Source organism: Lepidochelys kempii, chromosome 7 (assembly GCF_965140265.1).
Source record: "Lepidochelys kempii isolate rLepKem1 chromosome 7, rLepKem1.hap2, whole genome shotgun sequence".
Lineage (NCBI taxonomy): Eukaryota > Metazoa > Chordata > Testudines > Cheloniidae > Lepidochelys > Lepidochelys kempii.
Window position 1 is genome coordinate 86,601,339 of NC_133262.1, and position 10,442 is coordinate 86,611,780.

At 35.4% G+C, this 10,442-nt stretch overlaps 1 protein-coding gene across 3 annotated transcripts in view; it reads left to right on the forward strand.

The window, feature by feature from the left end:
- IPMK (inositol polyphosphate multikinase) overlaps positions 1 to 6,900 on the forward strand; it is a 78,815-nt gene extending 71,915 nt beyond the window's left edge. For all 3 annotated transcript variants that reach the window (XM_073353675.1, XM_073353677.1, XM_073353678.1), the window contains one exon: positions 821 to 6,900. In XM_073353675.1, coding sequence (XP_073209776.1) covers positions 821 to 1,455 — 635 coding nt within the window. In that variant the 3' untranslated portion in view covers positions 1,456 to 6,900. The remainder of the gene's footprint in view (positions 1 to 820) is intronic.
- The last annotated feature ends 3,542 nt before the right edge of the window (positions 6,901 to 10,442 follow it).

Below are 10,442 nucleotides of genomic sequence, written 5' to 3' on the forward strand. Positions count from 1 at the left end.
GATCATATAACCGAGCATGCATTATGTCCTTTTATGATAAGGCTGCTGTAAATGTATGTTTACTTACTTCAGTTTTCCTCAGTTTAAGCCCACCCTTACCTTCTGAACATGCATCTTAAAATGAACCTGTATCAACTTCCTAAATAACTGCAACAGAATGGGTGGTGCAGTGGCCTTTGTATGTTTCAGAATAAAATATTTCTCTCTAAAACCAGCCTGTTCAAAGCTGGACCAGGTCAGTACACAACAAAGGTTGCCACCATATGACTGTTTAGTGATCTTTGTGATGTTTATTTCAAACCAATTCCTAATTGACACATGTCCATTTAACAAAAGTTCTTCCACATCTGCACTAAGTTGTCACCTTGTTGACTGTCTTAGTAAAGAAACCAAGGACTACTTGAGCATGGAGACCAAACTGCTTGCTCTTCCTGGGAGCGTTGGTCTCCCCACAAAAAGATTGATGCACATTTATAGTATGAGATGGTTGACAATTTATTTGGCTGGTCTCCTTGCTGCACTTGTTCTGTGAATAAATTTGTCAATTTTCAATACTTTCAGTTTTATACTTAAAACGAGTGCTAGATATGCTACTATTAGATATACAATATAATTCTAATTTGTTTGAATGTTAAGTGTGTACAGAAAGGAACATTTTGTATGCATCTTGATTTTGAACCACTGAAATCAATGAGAACAGATTTGGGCCCAAAAACTTATTACCCTAACAGAAGGAAAAAAATCCCCTTTAATGTTGATTTTAAAAGCGATACATATACTGTAAACTTACTTATCCTGAAAGTTTGTTTCCTTTTTTCAGGAATGTCCAGGTTTTTTCATAATGGGTACTGCTTAAGAAAAGATGCTGTTGCTGCCAGTATTCAGAAGATTGAAAAAATCTTGCAGTGGTTTGAAAGCCAGGAGCAGCTTACCTTCTATGCAAGTTCATTACTGTTTGTTTATGAAGGTTCATGTCAGCTGATGGCCACAAGGTTGAGTGATGGCACTTTAGCAGAGAAGAGAGTAGTGCCTAAAGGAGTGTTACAAGATGGAGACTTACTGGAGTATAATAATAATATTCATGTAATAAATTCTACAGAGAATGGAAAAGTAGAGGCCTCTGTAGGTAAAAACTTGCCTCAAATTTATGCATTTCACAAAAAGGCATATTCAAAGAGGAACCACAGTCAGATCTCACTAAAAGCTGAAAACCTGGAGCAAGACAATGTATGGAAAAGCAGCACTTGCATTTCCCAAGAACATCTAAATGGAAATGTTATACCCCAACTGGAAAAGGTTTTCTGCCATATGCCCAAAGAGATAAAGGAAAATGCAGATGTAGAAGTTAGAATGATAGATTTTGCTCATGTGTTTCCTAGTAACACAAAGGACCAGGGCTACATTTATGGTCTGAAGAATTTAATTACTGTACTTCAAAATATTTTGGATAACTAAATTCTTTGTTATGGATTTTAGTGGGGGCCAATGATAATGAAAAGCAACAACATAAAGAATTTCTGCACTTGTAATGTTGTATAACTGGGTTTGTATTGTTCTACTACATTTTATTTGTCTTTGTACTTTTGGTAGAAGGGTTTAACTTTTTATACTCTTACTCAGGAAAATTAATTGGTAGTTGATTAGTAAAGTATGACAGTATACAATTTTTAGGAAGTTCAAGCAGTGGTGATAGTGGATATATGAATAAATATAATGAAACATGCTTTGCCCAAATCAAAGGAAAAGTGCTATCTCATAACAAATGGTTGAGGTAGCTCCCCATAACTGCTTTAGGTTAGATGATGTTTGTCCACCTAGCCTTAACACTGAGCCATATCTAAATTAACAGGTTGTTGGAAGATAGGCAGAAAACTAGAAAGCCTAGGCTGATGTCCTCAATATTGCCCTCCGTAATTACAACATTGTTAAAACTGGAGTAACCCTACTTTGAGAGAAATCCTATTTACACGCTGAATTCTAATTTAGTAACCAGCATATCAAGTGGTGCTTTGTAATGAAAAGGTATGATATTGCTGCATTCTTAAAACTGGTAGGAGCTTCCCCTTTCTCATGGGTAGCCCTTAATGTAAGTTCATCGTCCACAGGGTACAATGTAATTAATGTGTTAGTGCTGTTGAAATGCTGGACTAAAGAATCATAAACAAAAATGACTTTAATTGTATATTTGCCTGAGAAGTCTTTATTTATGTTTTAAAAGGAAAAAGAAAAATCTAGAAATCCCATCTTGTTTTTGATGTAAAATTCCTAAGCCTGTTTGGGTTGTCTTCTGAAACGTACTTTTAATTACATTTTATTTGTGGAATATCTGCCATTGTGATTAAATGGAGGACTGGAGAACTTCCATCAGACTCCTTTCTTCTAAAAATGACATATCAAAAAAAGCAAAACAAAACATGGCATTTTAAAAAGGAACATTTATTACAGATTGTGATTTCCTCTGCCTATAGGTTTTATTTATTTTTTTTATTAAATGTTCAGAGTTCCACTATAGGGTAATGCCTAATAGAAGCCATGAGTGGGACATGCAGAGGAGCCCTTGTAACTGTAAGACCAAATTTAACCCCAGTGTAATCTGGCATGGTTTCATTTATTCACTGGAGTTGTACCTTACTTACACCAGGGCTAAATTTGGTCCTTATTACTGACACGCAAGCTATGTCATTTGAAAGCAAATCTGTGTTTGTGTACAGGCAAAATAAAGATTCATATGCATTAGTTTTGTGATGGAATATCCCAAGTATATTTTGTGTGCCCCTTTACGTGCTGTTTATGCTGCTGTCCTAATTTGCATACACAGCAGTATGCGATATGAGGAAGAGGTGCTGAGAATGTTGTGATCCATGCTGTGAAAGGTGATTTATGCTGAAGTTAAACCCCCAAAATAAAATGGCTAGAATGAACTCTGCTCTTGGAATTACATATTTATTAATTCTGAATATGGATTTAATGTGGCCTTGCTTCTCAATATAGTGTTATGCACTGTGCACTCATTTGTACAAATCCCTTTGCAAATTTTGTTAGAAACAGTTTTGTATATTGGAAAGAGATAATTGCCTTTTCAGTCTAACTAGTTTTTATATCAGGCTGTCTCAACATTTAGATGCTGAGATACTTATTTAATTAGAAGCAAAATAAAAGTACAACACAATAGGTTGTAGACTAAATTGTTGGATTTTTGTTTAGTTAATATTTGATAATACCTTAGTGTTAAAACAAGCAATTTGCAAGGCAAGATGTCTTCAAAGCATGGAAAAATAATTGCTCAAAAATAGGAACATAGTCTTTTTAATGGAAATTTTATGCAAAGTGTAGTGAAGGCTAAAGGAAAATAATAAAGGATATTTATATTTTGGTGGCATTTCCTTTACAAGCTCAAATTTAGACTCTCTGATGCTCACCAGAAGTTAGGAGTATTGATTTAAGTCATATTCCTGGGAAAGTTTCATTTTGTTGCAGTTGTGCTCTTGTTTCTGTGGGTTACTGTTTTGTTCTATCCTTCAAGTAGTTAACACTATTCAAGCCTGTTTACAGCAATTAGAGTATTTTAGCTTGTTAATGGCAGTTTTCCCAATTATATTCAAAATGCTTTATAGAAAAAGCAGTAGAAAACCCACTTTATAGCTGCATTTGAGTTCTCACCTGTAATTCATCTCTGTTGCACATTACTACATATGTGCGAGGGAAATCAGACTTTTGATTCCAAGGAACCTGTTATTGGAAAATGATCTGTCTTCTCCTAGTCAGAAATGCTTGTGCACTCCTGTCTGTACTGTAATATATATGTCTGAAGTGTTTGAATGCCCTTTTAGTGTTGATTATGGCTGTGTTGATTGTGGCAGGCAATGCACTTGGAATAGTGTAAAATTGTCAGACTATTTTGAATAAAATCTAAATAATTATTTCCTTTTGTAACAGAAATTACAGATATATTTTCTATTAATTAAAACTGCAACAAAGAATATAAAAGTAGTATTTTTAATCAGGAAATTAGGTATAGCTGAATGCTTGTTGTGGAAGTGCTTCAACATAGTATCTCCTGTGAGTTTAAGCCTGCAAAATTACTACATTCAGACTATTTTTGCACATTTTAGGTTAATATAGTAGTGTCTTGTGCAGTTCAAATCAACATTTTCAGTTTTAGGTGGAAATGTAGTTAGATCACTGAAACCAGTACCTTGTGACTTTCATTGGTAAACTGATTACAAAAATCAACAGTAAACAAAAGGAAGACACGCTGACCAGTATGCTTGTGTTTTAGCATTGATTCTTTTGAGCCTAATTTTTCAAATGGTCTGTGTCCTCTCTTTACGATCCCCATATTATACATGTATGAAATGTACAATATAGAGAACAGTTACTCAGTAGTCTTCACTTAAATATTAGTGAAACTTATGGGTATTTCTGCTAAATAGAAATAGGTAATCATTGACTGGAGTAATACGTGATCACTATTATCTGTTGATTAAATCTGACTAAATGAGTGTTTTGATTTAAGCAATAAGCATGAAAGACATTTGATCTTACGAAATAATCAGTTGTCAAAAGGGAAAATTCATGAAAATGTTGCTTAAATGTATTTTTTGTGAATATCGTCTAAAGACTTTCTAGCTATGTAATTGTGGGAATTGTGTACAGGTTTACCTAATAGCAATTTAAATTGTATACATTTTTATAACAAAGCATTTACATTCTTGATATTTTTGGATATTGGTGAAATTTGTTGCATAGATTCAAGTGAAGTTGGAAATTATTATGCCATTATGAATTGTTGAATAATTTATTCAACTAATTTTACAAGTTAAAACTATAAAATCTTCTGTATGAACAGAGTTTAACATGGAGCTTGTAATATTCTCAAACTATTAATTTTTTCCCTCGTGTGCAGTTGGACTGTATTTTTGCTTCTAAATAACACTACATTTCCATGTGGGGTTTATAGACTGTTGAGTAGGAAAGATTACTTGATTTGGATTAACAGAGTAATCAGGTTATTGGCATAAGTCAATACACTTGTTTCCAAAGTAATGTCATCATATACTGTATGCCTAGGGTGCCAATCAGGTATTTATTGTGTACAGAGAACTCCTATAGACTTCAGTGGGAGTTCTGGATAAGAAAGTACGCAAGATCAGGCCCTTAGTCCATGACAACAAAAAAGAATGAACTACATAAGGATGTGAACATTTGTTACTTGCAACCTAAAAAATTTTGAATACCATTGAAACTATTTTATGTTCTGTTTAAACTGGAAATAATATGAAGTCTAGGAAGAGGAAGAAAGGGTAGAACCACTAACATGTCTGGTATGGGCTAACAATTTTAGGTTTGTTATCAGTTTTTTTAAGAGTTGGACTAGTTTAATAGCCTTCTATGTAAACAGGTCCAGATCTGCTATTTAAAAACTATTATTTGCTTATTTAATTGTTTATACTTTTTCCAATAATCTTCCCTGCTGAGTGCCTTCAGCTCCTGCTTTGATACCTTTGGTGACCTCACATATGTAGCATCTAAAACATCATAATGGAATGCTTTAAAGAGGATTTTGATGTGGTCATTAAATTTTTTTTTTTTTAAAGAAGTCTCATATCCATATAAGGTACACATACATACTGGAGAACATTGCCCAAATGCTTTAAATAATATGGAAAATGCAATTGTACATTAACATTTGTCACCGTCAAAAAAAAATGTAATCTGAAATGTAATCTGGTTGGAAACTAGTTACCTTAGGTTTTATGAAACTAGCTGTGTCTGTGTTTAAAAGAGAACCTTTCAAAGCATGGTGCATGAAAACAAGACTGTTGTTTTAATGTAATCAATATTCAGTGCTGGGCTTGGGGTGGCTAAAGTAGTACAGCTGAAAGCAGTAAAGGATCGTTTACAATGAGCGGGACATCTCCTCAATCGTGCAATGCAAGTAACTATTACAGATAATGTCCAAAGACTTTAAGCTTTCATGTGTCTCATTCCTGTGGTACTTGCTCATGCAGTCCATTGAATTACAAACATATTGTAGTAAAAGTCTTATGTGAAGTTCATTCAATTACATGTCCACAGGCCAAATACTGCACATTTGCCATTGTACATAAATTGTTAATTAAAGCACCAGTGAATATTACAACTTCCAAATTGCAAATGTTCGTAATAATTGACACAGTAAAATAAAAAAATAATTATAGGAAAAGTGAATTTCAGGAAATATTTTGCCATAATTTTATTTCATAAAGATGGACCCCACATATTTGGAGTTAATTCTTGTTGGAAATCATTTTGATGATATGAAATCCTATAGAAATAAGGAGATTATGCAGAAGAGTGGTAACCAGGAACAAATGTACTTTTAAAACACCTTGTTTTAAATTGTATAAACATTAGAACTTGATACTAATCTGTTCAATGAGATATTAATAAATCTGCTATGAAGTAATGCTTTCCAAGTGTGATGTATATTGCACCTGCATATAAGTGAAACTAGAGTGAACAAAGGCACTTTATTACTCTGGGATCTGTACTGGAAGGTATTTGAAAGCATGTGAAAGTGCACCTAAAGCTGTGTTATTAACTGGTGACTTTAAAAACTACAATGCTAAATTTATTGTACTTGATGAATGTACCTAGTCTGGTTTCAGTTTCTTTGGTTCAAATGTCTAAACTATGTCACTCTATCTCCTTTAATTTGTATATGTTTGACTGTGGTTCATACTTTGTTTTTTGCCATTACTGGACTGCAGAGGGTATTGGGGATGTATAACGTGTCCATTATTTTATAGACCAATAGAATATGCTATATACCAACTTTTTGTAATTTAATTATGAGTGATATTTAGGTAATTCTAATAGCTGTATATTTCGCAAACTATTAAAATGTTCAGCAAGTGATTTTTGTATGTGTAAGTGCTTCCTTTATTAATATGGACTATTGCCAACAAACAAAAATCCATGTATCTATATTCTTTTCCCCACTGTATGCACTGTTTTATCTCCCAGTTCATTCTCATTCTGTTCACCATTACATAACAGATAATATCAACAAGCAGGAGGTCAGATACTCCCTTGGATTTAGCACCATTGGTGGGAAAGTGTTTCTCTCTCAATGGGCATCCACGCCTGGTAAAGCCTGCCTGTCAGCACAACACAGGCAGCTCTGCTGAAACTGGGCTTTTTCTGCAGAAGTCTGTTTCTCTACTGGATAGAATGCTGTACTACAGCTGAGCGACAGTTCTCTGCTTCCATCAATTAGTGTTGCACTCAGTTACTGCTACTATCCCTTGAGAGCCTCTTCCTTGCAGAAGAGCTTCTTTCTGCTTCCCTGCTAAGAAGCAGCTTTCTGAGGGACAAGAAAGGAACCCTCCAGACTGCGGGAGAGTAGAAAGCTAGGCTTCTAACAAGTTCTTGACCTTTCAGTCCTAAATCTAATGATATTTGCAAAGTATCAATTGCCTTACTAGTCTTGTGTCTCAAAAAACTTGCCCCTGAAGATCTATGTATTCAGTTGACCTCAAGAACTCTTGTCTCTGTGTCCTGCCACCACCAGTTCCCAATATTTGCCATTGCAGGCAAATATTTAAAATAGCCTTGCTTTTAACCTTTCCTGGACTTGGAGGTCATTTATCAAGCTAATGAACAGTTGTTGTTAATAAAATTGAGAGGGGTATCCTGGTTTACAATTATCTGCCTGACTGGATAATCTTTGTTGAAAGAAACAGTCTTCTTCTACCTGCTACAGATGGCTGAGGCTTCCAGACATCATAAGTTCATTGTAAATCAAATGGAAAAGCTATTCTGCCTTAAGAAATAGTTTGAGAAGTCACTTCTCAGCCATTATGGGAACAGTTTGCCTTTTGAAATTACAAAGATATGATGCCCTGTTCTTTCTCACTTCCTACTTTATAACAGTCATCTATAACATACTGAGTCCTACTTCTAATAAGCACTAATCATACAGTGAAGTTTTGGAAGCCTATCCTGGAACATGAGTACAGGGCAGCAGTTTATCCAGTAGATGGAGACAGGACTTCCTGTTATAAGGAAAAATGTGAACAAAATGGCTTTGGCAGAAGTGCCTTCTGACGGTAAGACATGAAACTAATTACAGGTAAGATTAAATTTTAAGTACTATAGAGACTTAGGAAACTTACTTTGAAGATTAGCTGCAAAATTGCAACCTTTTATATGCAAAGGATATAGGAATCCGAAGGCACACACACTCTGTCTCTATGGCAGGCAATTCTAGAGACCCTGTCACAGTAGATTAGAAATCAAAAGCATCTTGCATCCAATGGAGTCCAAAACTATATAATTTGTTTTTCTGTGCATCTGTTCATTTGGGTTTTCAAATTTGGTGTGAGTATGATGATAGAAGGTGGTTTTTATGGTGGGGGTAAGAGTCTCAGTGGCAGTCAAGATAATCAAATACATTAACATTTAATTAATATTATTTGGGTTGTATTAAATTTCTGTGCCACACATTTTCCCTGCATCCCTGCATTCAGCTTTGATACTTAACATTTTAAAATGCCTGTTCTCCTATACCCTATGTTTCAAAAATCATTTTGTATACTTTTTGATCACTTAGGCAGAATGCATCTAAGCTTGATAAATGCCCTTCAAGTCTAAGAAAGGTTAAAAGGTAAACTGCTGAGTTTTCATAGTACTATCCTCTTATGTGTATTTCACAGTCAAATCTTCACTACAGCCATGGCCATCTTTTAATTTTGTTGAAATCTCAGAGGTGAGGAAAACTGACATCAATTATACACCACCTTTCAATGCATCAAATACTTATTTAAGGATAATGGAAAGAGCCATCCATCTTCCAAGGCACATGAGGTATTGGGGCAAAGCAAATACTCCAATACTAAAGTTACAGTAATTAGTGCATGCAGTGGTGGTGTAGCCATGTGGGTCCCAGGATAGTAGAGAGACAAGGTGAGTGAGATAATCTTTTTGTTGCACCAACTTCTATTGGTGAGAGAGACAAGCGTCATCTCAGAGCTCTGTTTAGCTCGAAAACTTCTGTTGGTGTGAGAGAGAGAGAAGTTGGTCCAATAAAAGATATTACCTTGCCAGCTTCTCTCTCTAGTAATTCTTGCAGGCTGCTGGGACCTAGTCCGAGGAGAAAGGTAGAGCTGTGCTAAGGAGCAAGGAAAGTGCTTTACACAAGCTTTCCTTTCACAGGGAATTCCTTGCCACCGTAAATTCTTATACTGATATTTTTTGACTCTTTGTTTGTTCCATGCATGAAGCTTGTAGGATGCAAAGCTGCTGATGCATTGTGCTGGATTAGATATTTTATTTATATCTCTGTTGACTCGAGTTTCTGAAAGACTTTCTTCAAAACCCGCAGACTGGATAGAATTATGCTCCGACAAATTATAGTGAGAATTTTTGAAACTAGGAATTCCCAGCTGTGAAAATCAGTTTAAGTGAGGTGGTTTTTTTCCTGCATTTGTTCTTTCGGAAGACACTGCATGAGCAGCAGCAAAATGAAAATAAAGACAAAGTTGTAAATGATAAAACATTATGATCCAAGAAGGAGAAACAGAAGGCTCCAAACATGCTTATATGGCAACCCAAGAAGAGACTAACACTGATAACTTACCGCCTAAACTATAAATATAATTTAAATGAGGCCAGTTCTAAGATAAATGTGCAGATCAGAAAGGATGAGGACAGGAAAGTGATGCACTCTATGGTCTGAAACCTCCTCAAATTATCTGAAAGGGACAATACAATTGTTAGCTTTTCCTGTGACTTTTGTGATCAAGGAAGGAATTTACGATCCACCTGGAAAATTGTTAGCTTGCAGATGCAAGGGCTAAATGAAATTAATCTGCTGACAGGAGTTATGGTTATAATTATATTGGAACAGTTGGTGCCATTTAAAGGCATTTTCAGGCTAAGATATATTTACAGAAAACATATGCGAATTATTTTGGAATATAGTACACAGCAGTTGTAAGTGTTGGATCATAGCTCATTCAAAATGTGGTGGTGATTATTCTCAGGCTAAGTTGGCAATGCAGTGGGCTTTGCATGAAATAGTGGGGTGTGGTTTACATAGTCATCAGGCTTGGGGCAGGAGATTACATTACAGTCTCTGCTAAAGGTTGTAACCCTTTGAGATATATTAAAGGGATAGAAACAGTTCTACAGAGAATGGTAAAACAGTCTTCTGTAGGTAAAAGTCACAGAAGAGGGGCCCTACTGGGTCAGACTAATGTTCTATCTAGCCCAGTATCATGTCTCTAAAAACAGCTGGAGGTTTAGGGACACCTGGAGAATGGGGTTGCATCCCTGACCATCTTGGCTAATAGTCATTGATGGACCTATTTTCCAGGAACTAGATTCTTTTTTGAACACAGTTATTCTTGGCCTTCACAACATCCCAGGGCAACAAGTTCCACAGGATAACTGCATTG